At 37.0% G+C, this 25,007-nt stretch overlaps 1 protein-coding gene across 1 annotated transcript in view; it reads left to right on the top strand.

The window, feature by feature from the left end:
- Window positions 1-23,369, top strand: part of Dsg1 (desmoglein 1) — a 35,613-nt gene extending 12,244 nt beyond the window's left edge. Inside the window, exons 5-15 of the mRNA XM_005372741.2 lie at window positions 283-427; window positions 2,316-2,482; window positions 4,078-4,212; window positions 4,500-4,685; window positions 7,036-7,295; window positions 8,735-8,874; window positions 10,424-10,804; window positions 13,218-13,351; window positions 13,665-13,737; window positions 15,988-16,196; window positions 18,585-23,369. Of these exons, the coding sequence (XP_005372798.1) occupies window positions 283-427; window positions 2,316-2,482; window positions 4,078-4,212; window positions 4,500-4,685; window positions 7,036-7,295; window positions 8,735-8,874; window positions 10,424-10,804; window positions 13,218-13,351; window positions 13,665-13,737; window positions 15,988-16,196; window positions 18,585-19,670 (2,916 nt within the window). The 3' untranslated portion in view covers window positions 19,671-23,369. The remainder of the gene's footprint in view (window positions 1-282; window positions 428-2,315; window positions 2,483-4,077; window positions 4,213-4,499; window positions 4,686-7,035; window positions 7,296-8,734; window positions 8,875-10,423; window positions 10,805-13,217; window positions 13,352-13,664; window positions 13,738-15,987; window positions 16,197-18,584) is intronic.
- Window positions 23,370-25,007: the final 1,638 nt, after the last annotated feature.

Consider the following 25,007-nt stretch of genomic DNA (forward strand, 5'->3'; position numbering starts at 1 on the left):
CGTGCATCTGTTGAAATTCTCTTTCAAGGTTTATTTCAGTCATTGTATTCTATATAGTTAGAGTCCTTCCTACTACAGCTTACCATGTTGCCTATTTAAAAAATCATTTTGTGTCCATATTTGTCCTCTCTTATTGATTGTATGTATTATTTGTACCTGTGTTCAATAGGAAATAATAATGTGTATTATTTCTCTTTTAATTTCCCTCCTAGCAAAATATTCCCCAAAAGTAGAACTTAATAAATATGTGTTTCACCATATAATCGTTCTTTTGTCTCCTAGATTGTTTGCCGGGCTCTGAATTCACTCGGTCAAGATTTAGAGAGGCCTCTGGAGCTCAGAGTCAGGGTTTTGGACATAAATGACAACCCTCCAGTGTTTTCCATGTCTACATTTATAGGACAAATAGAAGAAAATTCCAATGCAAGTAAGTAATCTTTTCCACTAGGTAAACAAGGATATATTGGCCTCAAGATCATTCTTAACAGCCAGGCAAATACAGACTAAATTGTGTCAACGTAAACACTGAGTGTTAAAGGACATGCTGTAGGAAAGCATTGCAATCAGAAAGGCTGTCCCTTCAATGATGGAAGCAACTCCAGTCTGTCATACACATGAGCAAAAGAAACAAGGGTGATGAGTGACTCGTGTGACTCACACACTTTTGCACTTTGCAAGGTAGTGACAGGGGCATGAGTTGAGAATTTAGCCGTCCAGCCTTGCTGGTGTTGAAGGCCAATCCCACCCACCTCTGACCGTGCAGCTTTCAGTTAACTTTCTAATTGAGAGACAATATTTGTACATCTTTAGGAAGTACCTCATGGCAATTCAGTGCATGTGCATAATATGCGGTCAGTCAGAATAAGTGCATTCACCTCATTAACCACTAACCATACTAATCTTCCCTACTCATCTGTTCTAGTTATTTTGAAATATATCATAGATTGTTTTAACCTGTAGTCCTGCTAAGAAGGAAAGGGAAGAAGAGGAAAGAAAAGAAGGAGAAAGCCCACGAGAAGGAGATAATATGCCCTAGTATACTTGTAGCAAATTTGTACTTAAAGCATTTTGGAGGGTAGAAAAGAATTCTAGTTTATCAATGAATACTGGCAACTTCTCTTGTTCTCCAGGATCCTTCATCAAACCATTTATAAGATTAATTGAAAAAATAAAGGACAGGATAGTGTGCATGGTCTCAACAAACATTTCTTTAAATTTGCTAATTACTCAACACTTAAATAAGGACCACCTGAAGCAAAACAATGATATATATTTATTAAAAGTCCATTACTCACTAGAACCTTTGTATATGCTTCTCTTATTAACTATTTAATTATTGTATTAACTTAATAAAGATGGTACTATTATCACTCCCAATTAGAGATGTGAAAGCTGAACACAAGATCATACATCTAAAAAGTATTAAATCCAGGAAAAAAATTGATCTGGCCTTAATATCATTACACTTTATCATAAGTATCCTCAAAAACAAAACAGCACAACCTATACAAAATTTTTACATAGTGGAATATTACTCGGTTATAAAGAAAGGTAAACTCGAGGCTTTCATAAGTAAATGGACACAACTAGAGACCATACTCATAAGCAAAATAAATCAGACCTGCATGTGTAAACAGCGTTTTGTCTCACTAGTGTAAGAACCTGAAAGAGTAAATAAAATCTGAAAGGTACATTAGACATTGTGAAAGGGAAAGAAACTGCTCAAAAGAAAAGAACTGGGATGAGGGAAAAGAAAAAACAAAAAAAGAAGGGAAAAAATATGTATACACTGGTTAGCTAAGAGAGTTGTACTACTGATTTCTATTGCTTTATTGAAAGGAACAGTTAATGTTTAATTGTTTGATCAACCTTACATGTCTATATTTGTTTATCTGAGTAACCAATTTAAAATAACAATATGTACTACAACAACCATTGTTAATTTCCTATCACTCTGTCTGAAATTCTGTATTGCTTCTATTGTTTTGGTGTTGTTTTGTTTATGTCTGTTTGTTAATGTATGTTTGTTCTTTTATCTTTAAAATTAAAAAAAAAAAGGAATAGAAACCAGAGTAATATATTTCCTTTGCTTCCTGATTATAATAATGTCTAGGCTCCTAGTAAAATGTGATCTTTTTTTTTATCAAAACAAAGGTTAAAAAAAAGAGCTAAGATATCCATATGTTGAAGAAATAAAAGGGAAGATAGTAAAATGCACCAACTCACTTTCACGCCAGGTTGGAAAGGTGGTATGCTATATTGTGTATATCACGGAAATATAAATTATTCACTTGCAAGTTTTTTTTTATTCTTAGATACACTGGTGATGAAACTCAATGCTACCGATGCAGATGAACCAAATAACTTGAATTCAAAAATCGCCTTCAAGATCATAAGACAGGAACCTTCTGATGCACCTATGTTCATCATCAACCGGAATACTGGAGAAATTCGAACAATGAATAATTTCCTAGACAGAGAGGTTAATATTTTTTTTCTTTCAATGGTTCTTTACTTGAAGGGACTGATTTACTTGAAGGGACTGTTTTAAAATTTTAATTATATAACATTTCACAAAACGTTAATGAAGAGAAATATTTTAAATGAGAAAATGCAGATTAAGTTACATTTTAACTAATGAATTGAATTGGATTTGCTTTAAGTTAAGAAATCTATATTGTGAAAGCATATTAAAATCTGCAGAAGGCAGAATTCCATTTTTCTAAAGGTGTGTTCTATAAAGAAATAAGTATAGAAGTACTTGCTATTATTTCCCTGTCTTGATGAATCACAGTCCATGTGAACATGGTAGAGGCTCCAAGAATATTTACAGAATATTTACAGTTTTTTTCACAGCAAAATTCTTTTTGTTTCCCTTTTAAATTACTCTTGTTGACAACCCACTACTCATACTTTTGGAAATTAATCACAGGATCAGAAAAATGGATAGTAACTAAATAACTTCAGGAGCAAAATTTCATTTACAAGTGATAGCTAATGATTGTTAAAAGATTATAATTAGCATTTCTATCACATTATGGGGTCCCCTTTCTTAATTGTAAAGTCCTTAGTCTTTCTTTTTTTAAAGAAAGAAAATATCTTTAAATATAAGGTAGAAAACCTATATGCACATTAGAGTTATAAGTGAGGATGTTTTATTTTGATATTCAATAAAATTTTATTTTAATTATTCTAGTCATTTAAAAATGACAAGCTCCCTATTAATGACTCATAGGTTCAGATAAATCTTATTTTTTTTTAATATTTTAGCGGTCCAAATGTGACCAGTTTCTAAATTAGCTAAACATCCTTTTTTACTTCTTTGAGAGTTTCTATTAGAGGAAAATGACTATTTCACTTTTTCAAACTTTCTTAAGCAGAACAGTAAGATTCCTTTAATATCCAAGGTTCCAAAAAAGGGAGAATGTCAGAAGTAAAGGAACTCTGCTGTTATTGGAAACCCTGGGGCCACAAACCAATCTCAAGATGTCTTTAAGTATAAATGTCCAAAACTTACACTTACAATTTTGAATGAGCATGCACTTATGCACAAGTCTAGAAAAGGCTCCAAAGCTTTTGCCGGCTTTTTAAAAGGTGAGCACCATTGCACAGATAAAATACAGACACATCATCAATATCTCAATCGCCACAACTCTCCACTACCCCTAAGTACAACCAGCTGTCATCTCTACTTTTCTTGCACACTCAGAGGCTGGCTTATATTAACTATGGAATTTTCATGCCATAAGCCTTTGGTAAAACGATGTCTCCTTGACTACTCTGATCCATTCCATACTTTATAAACTTTTCCAACCTATGCACCTGTTATGATTCATAGGAAATGAGGCCTTGAAGAAATGTTGTTTCTTTTAGACGATGCAGATAAATGTTGTTGGCAACACAAGAGCTAACTTCCATTTTGATTCTAAGAGATGCACGGATATGCAAGACTCTGTGTTACCCTGTCTCTATCGTAGATGTGTATGAATATTGAGCCCATATTTTAAAAGAACTTTACATAGGACAGAGTAAAGTTGTCTGTGTGAGGCATGATATCGTTTACAATGTGTTTTTTAGCAATATGGCCAGTATTCTCTTGCTGTAAAAGGCTCAGACCGAGACGGTGGGGCAGACGGCATGTCGGCTGAGTGCGAATGCAGCATTAAAATCCTGGATGTCAATGACAACATCCCCTACCTGGAGCAGTCTTCAGTAAGTACTTGTTCTTGAAATTTTGAATTCAGTAACTTTAAGTTTATCGCACTTTAAGATTTATACAAACATTTCTTTTGCTGATGTACTTTTTATGCTTGCTGGCACAAAACTGAAATACAGAAACACCTTTTTTGGTTTTGCTTACCTAAAAGGAAAAAAATGGATTTAAGCAAGGAAAAGTGAGATTACAAACACAGATATCAAATAATAAATAACTGTTAGCATTTCAGTACAAGTCTAATACAGTTCTTCTCTCACACTCTTTTTTTTTCTGCTTGTTTCAGTATGAACTCAAAATTGAAGAAAATGCTCTATATTCAGACTTGCTCCAGCTCAGAGTAATTGATTTGGACGAAGAGTACACAGCAAACTGGATGGCAGTAATTTTCTTCATTTCTGGAAATGAAGGAAATTGGTTTGAGATAGAAATGAATGAAAGAACAAATGTAGGAATTCTTAAAGTTGTTCAGGTATGCTATAATAATCTTAAATACTGTAGCTTTGGTTTTGGTCTTTTTTTCAAAATGTTAAGTTTAAAATAAAATGATATTAGCATTTTATTGACTTCAATCAGTGAGAATAAATATTACTGTGTTTTAAAATTATATATGACTTAAAGCTTTTCATATGAAATTGTTCTGCTTATATCATTTCAGGAAAACATGTAGTAAACTTTAACTTCAAACTTTTTTTTTTGTCTTTTTTGAGACAGGGTCTCACTATGCAGTTCGGGCTTGCTTTGAGCTCACTTTGTATCCCAGGCTGGTCTCAAATTTGCAACAATCCTCCTGCCTCAGCCTCCCAAGTGCTGGGATACATGCACCCCCATGCCCAGCTTTTTTGTCTTTTTGAGACAGGGTCTCGCTATGCACTTCAGGCTGGCCTTGAGCTCACTTTGTAGCCCTGGCTGGTCTCAAACTCACAACAATCCTCCTACCTTAGCCTCCTAGAATGCCGGGATTACAGGTGTATGCCACCACCCCCAGCTTTGTTTTTTTTTTGAACTTCAAACTTTTTACCAGTACAATACTTCCAAAAGATAATACCAAATTTTACATTTTAAACAAAAATCTTATTTTCTGCTTAAAATAAGCTAGGATTAATCCTTGAGATAATGTTTTAAGTGTATTTTAAAGTAAATTTTTAAAATGTGTATGTCAGCATTGTATGTCAATTTCATGCACTAAGAATATTTGTCTTGTAAACTGAAAGTTGTTTATTCCTCCAATATGTTTGTATATAATTAAAGTTAAATTGCTACAGTGGTTGAATCATCACATTCACTTTTCACCATGGCTACTGACCAAGGCTTAGTAGAAAAATATCTAGAGATTGAGTTCTAATGATCCACCACATTGATCCACAGAGGAATTACATCTGAGATGTGCAGGAAAAAATAGGTAACGTCTAGCAAAAAAGATGGCAAAGGTTTCACCCTAAGACTCACAGACTTAATATTTTAAATATAAGTAGCTGTCCATGGACTATACAGAATGCATATAAGATGTGTTCTTCACAGTGAAATGTAATCCCTCTTTGACTAGTTCTTTCCTTCAGAATAGTCCCCATAGGAATGTGTGGTCTTTTGTCTCCTTTATTTTCATGAAGTGTCACCGTGCTGGTAGCTTCCTTTGACTTCAAAGAGTGTACAGATGTCTTAGTCGGTCTCTCACAGCATCCTTAAACATTAGGCTATCTCATACCCATATTACAATAAAGAGACTGAGGCTCAAGGGGAGATGTAAATCACTGAAGTTCTCATAGCCAGTAAGAGGAACAACCGCCCCTCAAATCTAGGTTTCCTAGCTATGAATTCACACTCTTTCATTATTAGGGCAATTGGGTCTTACTCCATTTCACCCCACACAATGCTATTATTTTGAAAATTATTTAACCTAGTCATTCTCAGTGTCTCTATCTGTAAAGTGGGATGATAATTATTCTCCCAGACGTAATATAATATATTCAATCCTTTGTTAGAACTATAAAGAGATATGTTTGGGATGCAGATGTGTATATGCTGATATAACTAGTATTTAAATTATAAAGAAATTAAAAACTAGAACACAGATTCAAAATTTTAGCTCAATAGGAGAGGTCAATGTGTAAAATCTCTATTTGTATCTAAATTACTCTCATGTGAAAATTCAGAAAAGTACATTTGGTACATACCAGCATAATGGCATAGTTTTGTAGATTTTTCTTAGTTATGATTTTTTATATCACCTTTCATAATGAAAATCATTCCCTGATTATTTTATAATATAAAATGAGTTTTTTCTAGAATATATTGAAGAAAATGAGGATTTCTTCATACTAGCTGTATAATAACATTCTATTACCTGACTTATTTGAAAAGTCATAATGACAAAGGCAAAATTTCTTCTAAATAATTCTTTATAAATCAAATTAGTCAAATGATCAGACCTCAAAAATAGTTGACCTATATTTTGGTATAAGTAGAGCTACTTTCTGAGAAACATGAAATGTAAGTGCCAACATAAATTATCTTCACACTACAAAATTCATGAGTTTGACCATCTATGCTATTTTAAGTTTTTAATTTGGTGGGCAATTAAAGTTCATGTGACACATTTTCTTCAAACTTTTCAACTATGGATAAAATACAACTGGGTATTTTTCTTCTTATACTGTATTTGCATGTATTACATTAAACTGAAGATTAAGAAAGTAATAAATTGGGTATCTGTACGCATTTATCTTTAATTATAAAAAGCGTATTATTGTTACTATTCTGAAGGGACTCGTTCTTCTGGAAATTTTTTTTATAGTAAAACGATTTCACTCTGTATTTTCCAGCCCCTAGATTATGAAGCTGTGAAGAATGTGCAACTCAGTATTGGTGTTAGAAATAAAGCTGAATTTCATCATTCGATTATGTCTCAATATAAAGTCGTAGGTACCGCGATCTCCGTGGTTGTGTCAAATGTAATTGAAGGTGCAGTGTTTCGCCCAGGTTCAAAGACATATGTGGTAACAAGTAACATGGGAGCAAATCATAAAGTGGGAGACTTTGTAGCTACTGACCTGGACACAGGTTCAGCTTCAACAACTGTGAGGTAAGAGCGATAGTTTCCAACTTTCACCACATGTTGAACTTACACACAAATGTTGTTTTCAGGAAGATTACATATCTGAATGAAAACATTTTCCATTATTTTTGGAACCATCATTCAATCTGCAAAAAAGCATCTACTACTGAATTGTTACTTACAGCGTTTTTTTAAACAGTATAAAAATTTACACAAGTTGTAATATGTGAAACTGTGAAGATATAATACATGAAAATTGTATCTAAAAAGTTTGGCCACAACTCTGTTTATATATCTTCTTGGTCAATTAGCTGGTGACTGTATGTTATAGTCTTCCCCCTCTTGTACCTATGAGCCTTATGGCCCTCTCAGCCAGAGAAGATTTTATAGGACTGATTTTCCCAGTGCAAAATTGCTTAGCTTGAAATTGACTGGATTTAGTTAGCTCACCTTGGTTATTTTCTCCATTTTAATGGACACCAAATATTGATCCGTAATTTTAGGTTGAGAAACTAGTTATATTAAGGAAAAAAGAGGCTATGCCATTTTTTAAATTTTATATGTCTTTCACATAAAATTGTGTGTCCACGTGCACACACGTGTGCGCATTTATTTGCAGCTGTGACTGTGATCACAAACAACAGGAAAAAGATCTCACCAATGGGATCACCAGTGTTGGAAGTTTTTTCTCCATAGTCTCTTTGCCCAATGCGAGTATTTTTGCCCTCACTGGTATCACACTGGATCACCACTGTTAATGGGCCTTCCTGTACCTGACAGCAATGAGCTCACTGAGGGTAGCCTCACCTTCACCCCAGCTCTTCTCAAAGTTCTGTTCCCTGGGCTTAGCACAGTGCCTGAGACAGACAGTTATCTACCAGTGTTTGCTTCACAAGTATGTAAAGGAAAAGGGAAATAGCAAGGCCAAAGATGAGGAGAGAAGGAAAAGACGGTAAACACACAAGGTAAGGACATAGTCTGGAATTCAAGCAGAGCCTTGGAAAGTCACCGTGCATGTGGAGAGGAGCAGCAGATACAGGAAGGGAATGCGGGCCATGGTGAGGAAGGCAGAGTAATCGCTGTTGTTTTCCTCACTGTTGTGAGAGAACAGTGTAGATTAGGCCCAGCCCAGGAAAGCCCAGGGTGTAGATCTTCTGGGACAGTTTTGCTACCACAAAACCGAAATGAGAGGGAAACATAAAAGGAGTGCTGTGCTATCCAAGTGGGCATAAAAAGGTATTCCGTCGAAATGGTTGCTCAGTAATTCTTTAATTTTACATTAAATCTTCTGTCTCCTTCTGAATGGATGCATATAACTGGTACTGTCTTCAAAAAAATGAAATCCTGTAATAATTAAAAAATATGTCTAGGGCTTATATCTACCAACTAGAGAAATATATTTTATATTTCAGAAGTCTTTTTTTAGATAGTTGATGTTAATTTGCACTGTTTTCTTTTAAATACAGATATGTAATGGGAAATAATCCAGCTGACCTGCTAGCTGTTGACTCAAAAACAGGCACTCTCACTTTGAGAAAACAAGTTACCATGGAACAGTATAAAATGCTTAGGGGAAGATACGAAGGGACACTTTTATCTATAGATGGTAAGACATCAATTTAACTTCTTTTTCTTGTAGATGAAATGCCATAAAAATGTACTTATACATTAAAATTTTCATAATTGCATCTTAAAGAAACATTTTTCCTATAAAATTAATCATATTGGGAATTATAAATCCAAATCTTTAATACTATTAGACATAATTTAGTGGCTAAAACCATTATCTCTTAAATGAGACTGCATTGGTATCTTGTACCATCATTTAGTATTGTAGAGTCTCAGAAAAGTTATTGAACTAATCTATATAGAAGGAAGTGATGGTAATAATAAAAAAAAAATAAGAATAATAAGACTGAACGGTCATGAGACTTTATATCTTATATATTGGGTTCAAAGCTACCATTGTTATATGCTTTTAGAGATACTTTTATGTATTCAGAAAGTCTAGACTCTTAGTAAAATATTAGTCATTGCACCAAGTTCTAGTGTTATATTAATGCAAAGTTAGGCAACTGAACTTACATCTGTGTAGCAGCATCAACCAAAATAACCTTAAACAAGCTACTCCTATATGTATACTCAATAAATGCACTTTGAATAATCTTAAGAAGCATCTTAAGTATAAACGGCTTAGTGCACAATGATGCTAACTACAGCACTGTCTTTAATAATTAAATGTTGCCAGCAATTCCAGTAAGTAACTGGAAGGGGACACCATTGCAGCAGAAAATGTCTGCCCCCTACCCTCCCCAGCCAGCATACCTCAGTTTCTTAGTTGCCCAGGTAATAGTTCCTGTTCCAGTTCAGGTTGTTTCTGTCCCTTAGAAACAGCTGGTCACTGTGATGCATAGCCAGTCACTATGATGCACATTGTATGAACCAATCCCCAACTGACAAGCCATTCTGCCTATGTACTTCCTGCTTGCTTATCCAATATAAGCCCTAGACCACCAGAGGTCAAGGCCTGATATTTTGCGCATCCCGATCAGTGCTCATCGATGTAAATAAGTCTGCCTCCAAATCCTGGGTGTCATTCTGATGTTTCTGTTTGCTGTTGCACCATGGCCTCCTTGATATAAAATTATGTAGCCATCAGAAATTATACTAACTAAAAGTGTATTCAAGCATGAAAGAATGCATTCTAAAGTGAAAAAAATATAAAATGAGCCATGTAGTCATATCAACATAACATAAATAATAAACAGTTCTTAAAAATTATAATTAAGGACAAAAGATTATCCCCTCCAATTCAACAGGTGTCCTTGGTTGTCCTTGGCTATAATGGGCTTATTATATGGTTTTAGTTTGCTCCTTCTTATACTTTTCAAATTATACGTACTGTCCAATTGCTTAAAATGTAAAGAAATAATCCAATAAATATTTCCCTAACAATAATGATAAGGTTAGTTATAACAACATAATGATTGATTTAAAAAGCTGAGTCACAGACAAAGGATAATTTGAGAAGCTACTGAATGAATGGAATAAAGACATGGAAATAAGTATTGATGCAACATGAAAATAGTTCTGTATTATTCAGCAATTATTACATTAAGTGTATAAAATACTCTCCATTTTGAAACTTGTTACAGATTCTCTCCATAGAACTTGCACTGGCACAATTGTTATTGACCTTGAAGGTTCTGGCTGGTCAACAGCAGAAGGTGGTGGAACTGAGACAGAAAACCAAGGTGGTACAAGCACTAGCACAGATACCAGTACTGGTACCATTCCCCGTACTGATGAAAGTGATGCTGGAGATACTACTAGTACCACAGGTGAAGGTGTTTCCACTAATGAAAATGACAACTCTGGAGGAACTGACTATGGTGAGGGTGGTAATACCCAAAATACACAACAAGGAGGAGGAGGCGCAGGAGGCGGAGGAGTAGAAAAAGAAAGTTCAGCAGATAACGTGCACTTTGGTCCTGCTGGGATTGGACTACTCATCATGGGATTCCTAGTCCTAGGACGTAAGTATTTTCACAATGCTATTTACATACGGAGGAAGTAAGTTTTCTGATCCTTTGACAAAATATATTTTACAAGTTCTTAGTTTGAGTAGTTATGAAGAAACTTCTACACTTGGTGCTAGGGTGGTAAAATGAAAAAATGGAGCCCCTTGACCCCTTTTAGGACAGCGCAGGGCACAAACTTGAGTGTATCTCAGTGTAGGAGGAAAGTGCCATGGGAAGCGAGCTCAGATTGCAGTGTGAATGAAGACAATCAGAGGCAACTTACTGAAGCAGTCAGAAAAGGCTACCTAAAGAAAATAAACTCCAAGCTGAGTTTTAACACATGAGGAAGCGACTGGCAGTCAAGAGAAAGGGAACACATGATAGAGAAGAACAATCTGTGGGAAAGCCCCAACACACGGGAAAGCAAGGTACGGAAATGAAGGCCTCCCGTGTGAAGAGCAGAAACAGCATGCTTGAGTGTGCAGTGGGTGACAGTTGAAAAAAGAAGGACACACAAAGGCTAACTATTGAAGGGATCTGGTGTTTTGCTAAAGCTGTAAGTTCAACAGCAGGGAGCACCAAACAGACCCAGGGTTGAAATCTGTTTCTAAAGATTCCATTGTTTGAAAACCTTTTTGAGTCTTGTTTTTGTCATCCATGACATAATACTATTTATATCTCACAACGTTGCCGTGATGATGGGGAGAAAGTACTAGACATAACGCATTGAGCACATCCTAGGACCACTAGACTAGCGTGAGTCCAGGACCCAGGGGTAGACCCTGGGAGTAGAACGCAGTGGGTTCTCCCGGCAGCCTCTCACACTGACTTGGGTGATAATGGAAACGAAGTTGGAGATGAGCCGCATGCCAGAGTCTGAGGAACGAGCAAGGGGGCTCTGACGTCACTACGTAGAAACAGGGCTGCAAACATTGCATAACAGTTTCAGAACATCTTGGTGTTGGAAGATTCCTCACATTTCTAATTAAAACACATTAAATGTGAATTCAGAGCACTTTGTTTCTTACTTTCACTCCTTTTAATACATAAACAGCTATAAATAGGCACGTTGCTAAATTTATTGAAATTAAATTTATTGAAAAACGTATTTTCTCTGGCTAAGTAGCTCACCGTCCTGAGCATTTTAATCAGTATTAATCCATCTAAAGCACAGATTCTGATACGCTGCTACCAGCTGGGGCTGGTTCCCTTTAAAATACACTTTGAAAATGAAATTCCCATATTAAGTAATAGGAGTTCTTATTGACATACAAAAAAAATTTAAATAATGACCAGGAAAAGTTCTACAAAAAGAGGAACAAGTTTAAAACAAAAATAGTCTCATGAAAATGAACAAAGGCAAGAAAAATTTTAAAAGTCCAGAAAATGGATGGAATGTAACCTAAATGTACGTGAAAAAAAAGATAGAATTCTCTAATGGCTTAGTTGTGTTGATCACCAACCAACATTACAAAACTAAAATTTATTATTTTATTTAAATACCCAGGTACTGATCATTATACTTATAAATAATCCTTAACTTTAACTTTGAGTTTGTCTTTATGTTAGTGACCAACTTTGAGTAGTATATTTAATAAAACATTTTAAAATTACATGTGGGCTTTACAGTCAATACTGCTAAATTTAAAGCTTTCTTTTAGTCTAGCAGATTTTCAAAAATGCAAAAGATGACCGGTCCTGCTCCTTTTTTCTCCTCTCCCTCTTCCCTTGATTTCTCTATTTTCTTTCTTGTAAGCCATCTCCTTCCTTTCTTCTTCCTTCTCTCCTCACATGTTTGTTTGCGTATTCTTCCTTTCACCCATTTATGGATTCAAAACCATTTGTCAAGATTATATTATATAAAAAGAATGATTTAAATAAAATATTAAAAGGATAAATACAATGGATATTTAAATAGATGCATGAAAAAACTCTGATTGTGTGATATTTTCTATTCATGTGAGAATAACTTAAGGAAAAGGTGTCTGTGTAGGGGACAGTATCAGCCTCAACAAGAACAGCTGCTCAAGGAACAAATAGGATTTTACCATTAAAATAAAGGCAGGCATGCATGAAAGCCTAGAAATAAGGAAAGGCATGAAGGAGAAAACAGAAGGATCAAACATCTTGCCTGGCTTCTCCAGCTTTTTTTTTCTCTCCTTTACTACTTTTCTGAGTAATGACAGGGGAAAGATTTATCTACTGCAATAGTATAATACTACAGGGAATTTTAATACTATAAAAAATTAAATTGATTACTATATTAAAGCTTGCCTCAATTTTGGTGTCTGACAATTTTAGTGTGTTCTCTGAAATTTTTAAAATCAAGCGCAGTTCTATTAAGAGTTCAACTGTAGCCATTAGTAAAAGCGGATGGTTGTAACATGGTCCTCCATTAACGCCAGTATTCCCGTCTTTCCACTGCCAGTGGTCCCGTTTCTGATGATCTGTTGTGACTATGGAGGTCCCGCTGGGGGCAGTGCTGGCTTTGAGCCTGTTCCTGAGTGCTCTGATGGAGCGATTCACCCATGGGCCGTAGAAGGACCACAGCCCGAACCCCACGTAAGTGCTGAGCTGAAAGATGGAGAATTTGTAATCACCTAACTCAGTCCGCACAGATGCGCCAGGATGCCACAGTCGCTCAGTCTGCACTGTTTGCCCTGGAATAGCTAAGAGGGGCAGGGAGGGGAACAAAAAGCACACTAGAATTAGATGGAATAACTAGAGGGGCTTTCTGAGTGAGATTCAAGTTTTAAACAGACCTCAAAAGTGTCCAAAGTAGTACGCGTTTAGGAAATCTGCAGTAATTTGGCAAATGTATGACTGGAAAGAAAGACTCATTATAAATGGGAGAATGTTTCTTCGTGTTTTTTAGGATATGGCCACTATCTGCGTACCGCAGATACCACCCGGGGGTGCGACCATGATGGAATGTATTGACAACTCGGGTGAGAAAAACATTTTAACAGCCCAGATCATGAAGAAACTTTGCTCTCTCTGAGGATATCTTAGGGGTTTTTTATGACTTTATTTGTCTTTGAAAGTGTTTCTATAATTCCCTTTTCGGTGACTAATTTCTACATTAAAGAAAACCTGCTCTATTATTCTTATGTGCTATACTTTCTAAATCTTCCTCAATCATCAGAAAGTAAGTAGATGACATTATTAAGACCTCTATAAATAGAAGTACTGAATTATAACTGTGAGTCAATTTTGGCAAGGTTTTTTATCTGACAGAAAATTTCTTTTACCCAAATACATATATGACTGATTAAAATTATCATGCCACCAATTAAAATAGATCTGTGCTCATATACTGAGGCTACAATCTCCTTCCACAATTTAGTGATTCAAAATTTAGCTACTTATTGTGACAGAGAAAAAACTCCATCAATTCTTTTCTTTTGTTTTGTTTGTTAGTTGGTTTTTTTGAGACAGAGTCTCACTATGTAGTTCAGGCTACCTTTGAACTCACTGTGTAGTCCAAGCTGGCCTTGACCTCTCAGCAATCCTCCTGCCTCAGCCTCTCAAGTTCTGGGATTACAGGAGTGTGCTACCATGCCCTGCTGCATCAATTCTCAGAATCAGTGTAAATGTTGACCTCAAAAAGTTTTGTCCAGTTTCTTAAATTGAAAGTCAATAGAGGAAATATCAAAATCTACATAGTGGATTCTGTGGAATCCGTAAGGTTCTGCTTACACAGGAGTCCGACTCTAAATACAACTTGCCTCAAAATCAGAGTCAAGACGGAGTAATGGACAGAAGCTAGCGAACTATTAGAATCTCACAGTAAGTGGATAACTACCACCATAATGAAAAGAACAATTAAATTCTCAAGTCCATGAAAATAGTTAGACTCTATTACCTTTTGCAAGGCAGATGTTACTTTCTCATTTTCCTTAGTCTTTTTCTTTGTTTTGAACTTTTTTGGTTCATTAGTACATGTTTGCAGTGGATGCAGTTTATAATCATCTTGGGGAGTGGGCACATGCACATACTATAGCTTTTTTGTCTTTTTATAATCCCCTTCCTCCCACGTCCCTCCCTCCTCCCCTAATTCTCCTATCGCAGCTTTCATTCTTGTGGATATTACGCATTTTAGTTCACGCTATGACCTATAATCTTTACATTCACTGAGGTTATTAGGGTCCTGTACAGGGCACATCTTTATTCTACTTATTTCCCCTTCTCCTCCTCTTCACCCTTCACCTTTCCCCTCTTGGACCACTTTCCTATTCTTAGTCATTTCCAAACTTATAATTATCACTTCTCTACTTTGAGTACTGTAGAATATAATAGGCATAGAAATGTTTATAGTTTGTAGAACCAAAATTTTATTCAAAGAACTGGAAACGCTGGTCTTTACACTATTTCTGCTCATGCTCCATCCATTTTTGTAAATGAGGCCGGTATCTCCTCACCTCAAAGACAGAAACCACTGAGAGATCCTCTCTTTTCATTGGTGCCCAATCAGTGACTCAAGGCTTGTGCAATCATAGAATTCCTTAGGATATTCTTGAAGTCCACAAACCTTTGCACAGATCTTGAGCAAAGCCACATAGAACACACCAGAGTCATTGAAGTATAAAAGATACACTGTCCCCAAACTCGAGATTTTTAGAGCACTAAAGCCATGGGACACCTGTCCTAAAGTGAATGTCCTCCCTTCTGCAGCTCATTCATACGCCCAGCTGCCATCTTACCCATTTTCTTCGAACACTGTGACAACCTTCCACTCACCCTCACATGCAAGTGCAAAGCTAAGACTCTCCATGGAAAACCTCCTCTCCGAAAGCCAGTAATTCTTATACCTTCTGGACTCCCTGTGGGTCCAACAACACATTTGGGTTTATCTTAGGCTACTCATTCACCTTTTTGTATTTTACCCCACAACTTCCCTCAATTTGAAATCAAGCTCTTTAGAACGAAAGTTTTTTGACTTCTCTGCAGCACCCGCTTCCAGCACACAACATGGCAGCCTCTTGCAGAAAATGACCAAGCTAACAAATTGATTCATAATTATTTCAAACTCAGTGTCAGTTGGAGTTTTCTCTTTCTTCTTTATGTGTCATCTTCATTTCATTTCTTTGCTCAGAAATGTGTTCCTGAATGAGGAAACTCTGCATTATCGTAAGTTGTGAGTTTTTAGTTCATAATACACTAGAGAAAATAAATTTAATGTTATCAAACACTTTTAGGTGTTTACACAAACGACTATTGTGCCAGAGAAATGCAAGATCTGGGAGGAGGAGAAAGAACAACAGGATTTGAACTAATGGAAGGAGTTAAAACATCAGCCGCACCTGAGATATGCCAAGAATATTCTGGAACATTAAGAAGAAACTCTATGAGGGAATGTAGAGAAGGAGGTCTGAACATGAATTTCATGGAAAACTATTTCTGTCAGGTAAGGCGTCCGACCATCTGGCTTTTCATAATTCCCATCTGGGGCTTTGTCAGGAACCTCCAATTCCCAGCCTCCAGCCTTTGCGCCCAATGGTCTGTATTGCTGCTGAACAGTATTTCTAAAGCTCTGACCTAAGCCCCTTACTCTCCCATTTAAAAGATGGTCAATGGCTCCCAGAGCCATTTTGTCCATAACATGAAGTCCAAAGTCCTCAACATGGCAGTGAAATTTATTCACAAACTGTCCCCTCCCACCCATCTCGTCACTCCTTCCCATCCACCCTGCTTGCTGAGCTCTTTTGCCTTATTTACAGCAGACTGTTCGCCTCCACACTTTGCTTATGCTGAGAGCTCCTCAAACGCATTCTGTCCCATCTTCTCTCTCACAAACTCCCACCTCTTTCCCAAGACCCTATTCAAACATCTCCGCCTCTCTGCAGTTTTTACAATCAACTCTCTCATCCTGTTTCCTGTCTGTCTTTTTGGAACACTTTCTATATTCATTTGATGAAACTTATCACTGCTAGAATCTGTTAGTTTGTATGTTTACCATTATTTTTAGTGTCTTGCCCATTTATTCTGTATGTTATCTAACCAGTACCCAGGTCAGCAGCAGGCACATAGAAAACATTCGTAGGACACTTCCAGAACATTCTAGAACAACCTGCAGGTGACACAGAGTGTGAAGCCTAGAGAGGCAGTGGAAAAATTAACTTTGCTGTTCCCAGGTAGAGACCCAGTCACTCGTGGCTACAAACCGCGTAGTTCTCAACTTTCAGCCAGTTCCCATCCCTGATGCTGATGGGAAATGCGTTTCCATCCCTCTGTGTTCTGGCCCAAAATACTTCAGTTACTTCCCCGCCAGATGTATCCAAAGCACAGCACACCTTTTTTGCCTTTCTTTTTAATGTCAAAAGAAAAAATATTTTTAAAAAGGCAAGTTTTGTTTATATATGTCAACCATATTATATATTTATATGTAGTCTAAGGCAATTCCTCTTCATTCAAAAAAAGAGGGCAAAAAATTGTCAGCCACACATTGGACATTTCAGCAGGTGACTGATATTTTTAAATAAAATATTGGTCAAAATCTTTCAAATAATAATACAAAACAAGGAGACCCGTTTCTGAAATACATAGGAACACTTCCTAGTCACGTCCCTACCTACAAATATAGTGTCCCCGAGAAGTAGAATTCGGCCTGGAAGCTTTTGTACTTACCTCAGACTGGCCAGAACACTCACATCCCTCTGTCACGTCATTGCTATCTCCAATCAAACATCATGTTATCAAAGATGCTCCCCTTCGCCTGCCTGTCTGAAAGATCAGCTTCCATCCCCTTCTCTTCCTTTTCTCTGTGTCTACCGTTCCCGATGTAAACATTTGTGCTCTCTGTCTTGCCCAGCTAAAACGTAAGTCCTAGGAGGGAATGATTTTATCTGCTTTTGTTCTTTACTGCATAGCCTCATTCCTAACAGAATATCTGCCCAGTACCAAGGACTGAAGAAGTATTTTTAATTAGATGGCATAATAAACTGGCTTACTATACAATGTTTCTGACAGCCTGAAAGTTTGCAGTGCAGTACCATGAGCTGCAAAGACAACGTAAAAGTGCACATCTGTGGGTTTTCAGAATACAATTCTATATTTTTAATTGTGTAATCTCCTTCAACTTTGAATCCCAAAATGGCATAGACGCAAAGTCAATTTTTCCTTCTGTGCGGGAGAAGTCACACTAAAATAAACCTTCCTGGAACCGTCACATTCACGCCATCTAAAGAAAAGAAAATACAACGCTGAATGAATTTATAATCTCTGAACTACACTTTCAGACTGAAAATAACACACATTTGTGGTACTTTCTTGTAACTTTTTTATATATTTTTGTGTGCTTCCTCACTTTTTTGCATGTACATATTTTTACATACCTCCTTCCAACTTGTTAATTTTTTGTATATGATTTTATGTTCAAAGTGCACTATTTTTTTAAAAGTCTTTTTAAAAGGTTTTAAAAGTCCTTTTTTTGTCTTTTTAAGACAAGGTCTCACTCTGCAGTTCACTTTGTAGCCCAATCTGGCCTTGAACTCACAGTGATCCTCCTGCCTCAGCCTCCTGAGTGCTGGGATTATAGGCATGTGCCACCACACCTGGCCTAAGTACACTTTAAAACTCAAAATGTATTATTAGATTTACAATTAAAGTGACTTCTAATAAAATTCTTTCAAGAAATTATAAAATTCTTCACAAAGCATTTCTTGTAGATATTAGAATTTCATTTCATATATTCTTCTTTGGTAATGCTCCAAAAGTAAATATGATGATAACAACGGTTGTGTTATCTTTAAGCGTGTATTCATATTTCCATTTTCTGTTTCCCCTACAAACTCAGAAAGCATACGCTTATGCCGATGAGGAAGAAGGGCGCCCATCCAATGACTGCTTGCTCGTGTATGACATTGAAGGTGCAGGCTCCCCCGCTGGCTCTGTGGGTTGTTGCAGCTTCATTGGTGAAGACTTGGATGAAAGCTTTTTGGATACCCTGGGGCCCAAATTTAAGAAGCTGGCAGATATCAGCCTGGGAAAAGAAACCGAATGCTATCCAGACCCTGATCCCTCATGGCCTCCTCGGAACACTGAGCCAATCTACCCTCCGCAGACAACAGGGCCCATTCCTAGCGGACTCGCATCAGTCTCCCAGCAGGTTGGCACCACCACCGTCATTTCTGAGAGTACCTACCCCTCGGGACCTGGTGTACATCATCCCATGCCTATTCCCGACCCTCTGGGCTATGGCAATGTCACTGTAACCGAGTCCTACACCACCTCTGGCTCTCTGAAGCCTGCTGTCCACCTTCATGATAACCTGCATGCGCCCAATGTGGTGGTGACGGAGAGGGTGGTGGGCCCAATCTCGGGCGCTGATTTTCATGGAATGTTAGAGATGCCTGACCTGAGAGATGGCTCCAATGTTATAGTGACAGAGAGGGTCATAGCGCCAGGCTCAAGTCTACCCACCACTCTGACTATCCCTACTCCCATAGAGTCTTCAAATGTGGTTGTTACAGAAAGAGTAATCCAGCCAACCTCTGGCATGATAGGCAGTCTAGGTAGGCACCCAGACTTATCCAATGCCCACAATGTGATTGTGACAGAGAGGGTTGTTTCTGGCGCTGGCATGGGTGGAATTAGTGGGGCAGCTGGGATAAGTGGTGGCGTAGGCAGCAGTGGCCTGGTTGGCACCAACATGGGTGTCAGTGGCAGTGGCCTGAGTGGGCCTGGCATAAGTGGTGGTGGCATCGGGATGGGTGGCCTGGGTGGGGGTGGGGGCCTGAGTGGCAATGTGGGGGGGACAGCCACTATTAGCCACATGAGGAATTCCTCTGACCATCACTTTACCCAGACCCTGGGATCTGCCTCCCCTAGCACGACTCGAAGTCGAATCACAAAGTACAGTACGGTTCAGTATACCAAGTAGTTTGTGTCCCGGAGCGCTTGCTCACGGTACTTATGGCTTAGATTCGGTTCCCACCACCCAAAATCTACTCATGCAACTTATGATGCACAGCTAGGTGCTAAGAGCTCCATTTTGCTGTGAGAAACCACAATGAGAAAAATAAATGGAAACATGGCCTTGGGAGAGAGAGCTCTCTGTACATTTATTTGTAAATTGTTTCCTTATATCAATATTAATGACCTCATGACAGTGGCCTTAACATGACTTCTGTGTGCCTATTTTGTTTCTACGTGGCCTGTAGTTTATAGCCAGCATGTGGCATAAATAAAATGTAATCATGTAAAACTACTGCCCTTCACATGGCATTTGGCATAATTTTCCTATAATTTGCCAGGTAACCCAGGCAGTATTCAAAAATAACTAAACATGCAATATATTGCCATGTGTAATCTGAAATGCTACCTTGTCAATTTCAGAGATAGTGTTAATAAAATTCCAACCACAGATTCAGACCAGGGTTAACCATTTAAGAATCTGATTACCTAATCAATTCCATTAGAAACTAGCAACAGAAGGAGATTTGTTCAGGGTCAACTGGCAATGCCTGCACTTGAACCTCAAGCGGGTGGGTTTCAGTTCAAAGTCAAGGACCTTGATCCCAGTTTAGGGTTAATGGTAGCTGTGCTCTGGAAGAATATTGCTTCCCAGGGAGGTTATGAGACATCACATGCATTTTTCTCTTTACCGCTGTGGCTATATTAATTAATAATAAAGGAAAACTTCTCAGGCCGAGTGGAGTGACGGGTGATATGATTGTCATATTTACCTCCTGGGTAAGCAGATACAAACTGCACTGCATTGTCAGAGCATGTTTCCAGCAAGTGTTACTCACTCCTATCCAGCCCTTTGTTACATAGCTCCAAAGTTAAAATGATTTACCTAAGCTGAGCTGTGGGGGGGGAGCTCACTGCATGGTTAAGATATAGGGGAGTTTTTTTAAGGGGATCTCAAAAAAATGTTTTTAGAACAAGCAAACTGTTTTAAATAGGGAAGTTAGAAAAGAATCGTTTGGTAAAGCAAAATCGAACTAATTATTAGCTTTGAGTTTAGTACTTTCTTTTAACAACCCTCTGCCGCCATTTTGAAGTGGTCAGCCATGAACCTTTTACAGAGTTGATGATATTGTGTTGGAAAGAATAAAATAGTACTAGACAAACCCATTTCTTTCTCTCCCTAACTAAATTTTTTCACTAGCATAAATTTTAAAATCCTGATTTGATTTGTCAATAAAGTCTTGGCTTATAAATGTTCTGATAAATAGATAATTCCCAAATAATATAGTGTGACATATTTTTCTAGCTTCAAAATGTAGTAATGTGCTATTTATGATGTATTATTTCTGTGTATTTGCTATATAATGTTTTCTGATTACAAATCTCCAAAACGAAGCAACACATTCTAAAAAATAGGTACATTTACCATTGCATGGGAGAGGAGTTGTTTGGTTTCTTTTTCTTTGTGTTCTTAAAATTAATTGTGGATGTAAGCTCAGTAAAGTGATATTGGATACAGCAAAATACAACTAGAAAACAATTCTTCCTCCTGGAGCTGTGAATTATATACTATAAAAGATTTTTCCCCTAGTCAACTATTCACATTGTCTATGGTGTTAGGAGATCCAAGAATCATTGTTCAACTTCCAATGCTTGTCACAGAGGTCTGAGAGTGAATTACCTTACCTAGAGCTATTTTGCTCCATATAGTAGCAAATGAGATTAATATGATAAAAGTCACAATATACATCTTACCTTAGCTCTGTAGAATATGTAAAATTTTGATAATCTGTAATATGCTCAAATGCAGAGGTGTAAATAAAGTCATTCAAAGGGAGTCTTTCTTTTATTTTTTCTGTCATTAGGGGGTTCTGTTAAGAAAGATAAATATTTTTCCAGAAGTAAAAACAAAAGGCAATTTATTGAAAATACTTGTGCATGCCTAGGTTCAGGAATTTGAAGAAATACAAATAATTATTAATTATTTTTAATATTACTTAATTAATGGGAATGATATTTGACCACAGGAAACATATGTGTTGTCCTGATGCATCATAGTAAGTCTTTTCTTTTTTTTTCTTTAGTACCAAGGGTGGAGATTGAACTCAGGACCTTACGCTTGCCAGGCAGGCGCTGTGCTACTGAGCTATATCCCCAAACCCATAAGTCTTTTCTTAAGACACCTGAAACATTCCAGATATATTTTTGAATGTTGTCTAACAAATGACAGAGGGACTATCTTTAAAAACTATTGTTATTAAGATCCTTTAGTTTATAAAACCATGAGAAATCCAAATTTTAAGTGGTAGTATTAATCGTTCATCTTTCTAGGAAGATACTTTCAAATGAAATATTTTTCTGGATTGGACAATGATGTTCTGTTTAGTCCTAAATTTAAAAATTACTTTTCAAAGACATCAACCATTCTAAGACTCATTTAAAGGAATATTTTCAATGAGCAGTCTTTGTTCCTGTCTTTAGATGCTTTATTCTAACTCATGTGCATTATTCCATAGGCCTAGAAGAGTCATGGAATCATTTTAAAAATAAATAGCTATAATTTAGGTCCCTATTGCAAGTTAAATCTTAGGTCAACTTGCTCTTAACAGAAGGAAGAAGGAATAGACAGCAATTTAATGTTATGCATATATGGTTTGCAAATAAACCACAATATTTATACATCGAAATTTCTAAAGAAATAATTCTTAAGGGCAAAAAAGTTAATGTATCCCAAACATTCTACCATTCAATATCAATGAAAATACTATCTTCTGTTAATTTGACATTGATTTTCAGATACATTTGCTACTTATTATGGACTCCATGCATAAGGATTAATGTAACTGTATTTGCACTGAAATTTTATAGAAAGCTAACATTTTAGGGCTATGTATATACCTTCATCTGGATATCTGGTCTACATGTGTGTATGAAGGTTTTAGCATTGTACTGTAGTTTCCATTCCACACAATGTTCTGACAAAATTTTAATTATATATCTTCAAAAATTATATTTTTATATTGTTGATGCCTTTAGCTGTACAATTTATTTTTGAATTCATATGGAAATTTTATTGTCAGCCAAGGCATGACATTTGTGACATTCTGAATTTTGTGGGATATTAAAGGGATAAACAGTGGCAAAAACAACCATGGCTGTCTTGGATATACATTTAAAACCAAAACAAACTTTTTAAAGAACTGGACTACTTTTCCACGCAGATTTCATAATTTCTAACCTTCAATTTCTGGCATTTTAAGGCCTATTCTGCATTGCCCCAAAATATACAATAATTCGCACAAAATCAAGTATGTCTTCCGTTCCAGGTTATTCAATGTGTCAGAACAAAGCCTGAATGAATAATTTATTTTTTAATTCTCTACATTCCCTTCCATTTAGCTATATTTAACTTACTAAACAATTTATGATCAAACTGTGCTTAGTCTAATTTATTTTTCTTTTGATGCCTATTTTTCAAGCATTTTAAAACTCTAATATTCGTCTTTGGTGATGTTTAAAACAAGACGTTTTTCTCTGAGCGTCAATACAAAAGGTTTGGGGCTGTTTGGGTGCCAGTTCTTTGCTTCATCATCTGTTGCCTGTTTTAAGATGGTTTATATTTCCAAACAATTGTGTTTACAGCAATAAAATGCTTTTGATGCCTCCATTATCTTTTCTTGAATTATAATGAGGGGGGAGCTTTATAGACTGCAAGAAATCATTAATTCACCTCCCCCTATTATTTTCAGTCCGTATTCAAGGAGATCATTATTTTCTTTTCACAATTCAGAAAGAAATATACTTTCTTTCTCCTTCCCTAACTTCCCCTTTCCCCTCCCTCCCTGCGGAGCCTCCCTGCGGAGTTCCTGGTAGCCTGGCCAGGGCTCCTTGACCAGCTAGTTAGCCTCGCTCACATGGACAGGTAATTTTTTTAAAGACTGTACTTAAAACTTTTATATTTTTAATACTTTGTCTTCATTGTGTGCTTGTACTTTTTTCTTTCATACTCTAACTTTTTAATATTTATTTAGGCAAGCATTCTTTTTCTTTTGGAGTGACTTTCCTTATTTGCAGTAAAAACTATACCTTTTCATCTGTAAACAAGCCATGTGGCTGTCTGTGCACAAGACACCTGCAACAGAGGGGTATTCAAGAAAGAACAGGGATGTGTGTGGGTTGGGAGAGCGTAAACAACAGGAAGCAGGACAGAGGAGGTCTGCGAGGAAGCCAGGCGTGGGGTTCAATCTGGCCTTGCAGGTCATCGCAAGCCTCTGTGACTCTGCATGTAACGTAGATCCACTGGGAAGTGTGAGGTGAACGGTCCTCTGCTCGTGTTTGTATTTTTAAAACAGCTCTCTACTTTCCCTGAGTGTCAGCACTCCTGGACGGGAATCACAGAATCAAGGAGACTGGCTAGAAGGCCACAGCAGGAACCCAAGTGAGTGGTTGGGCCAGAACAGCTTGGTAGGGAAACAAGCAACAGAGACAACACAAAAATCCTAGATAGGCCGGCAGAGCAGTACGGAGAAAGAAACCGGACACAGGCCACTGAGCCACAGACTAAATTTTAATCTTATTATAAACTGCCTTTAAAAGTCAAGCAGAGTAAGTCCAAACAGAGACTATTAAATGGATCAAAAAGTTTGAAAATGATGCCATTTTCTAGGCATGTACTTGGTGATTGAGTTGAAATAAGAAAATTCCTGCAGACCTCGGGGTATTTATTTTTCCTGTTTGGACAAAGAGAGCTGATAAACTTGCTATAGCACAGTCTGTGCATTTTCTAGCCATATCATTTCTTTGTTAACCTCTGTTATAAATCTTAGGAGGAAGAGATTCAGCCTCCACAGCTTGACAAAACTGGTCAGAATATCAGGCTCTGGTTTTCACCAGAATTCACCTTCGTGTGGCCCAGAATGCAATCTGCTGCATTATGTTCAAATGAAAACACTTTCAGTGGGTCATGGCAGCACACACCTATAATCTTAGCATTCTGGGAGTCTGAGGCAAGAGGATCACAAATTTGAACTAGGCTGTTAGGCAGTTTAGCCAAACATTGTCTCAAAATAGAAAATGAAAAAAAGGGGGCTGGGGATATAGGTTACAATATCTTTTTTTCTTTTTCTTTCTTTCTTTTTTTGTTTTTTTTTGTTTTTTTGGTTTTTTTTTTTTGTTGTTGTTGTTGTTGTTGTTGTTGTTTTGATTCTGGGAATTGAACTCAGGACCTTGCCCTTGCTAAGCAAGTGCTGTGCCACTGAGCTATATCCCCAGCCCACTGGGGTATAGGTTAGTGCAAAGGACCTGA

This window comes from Chinchilla lanigera, unplaced genomic scaffold (assembly GCF_000276665.1).
Source record: "Chinchilla lanigera isolate Chin_1 unplaced genomic scaffold, ChiLan1.0 scaffold00001, whole genome shotgun sequence".
Classification (NCBI taxonomy): domain Eukaryota; kingdom Metazoa; phylum Chordata; class Mammalia; order Rodentia; family Chinchillidae; genus Chinchilla; species Chinchilla lanigera.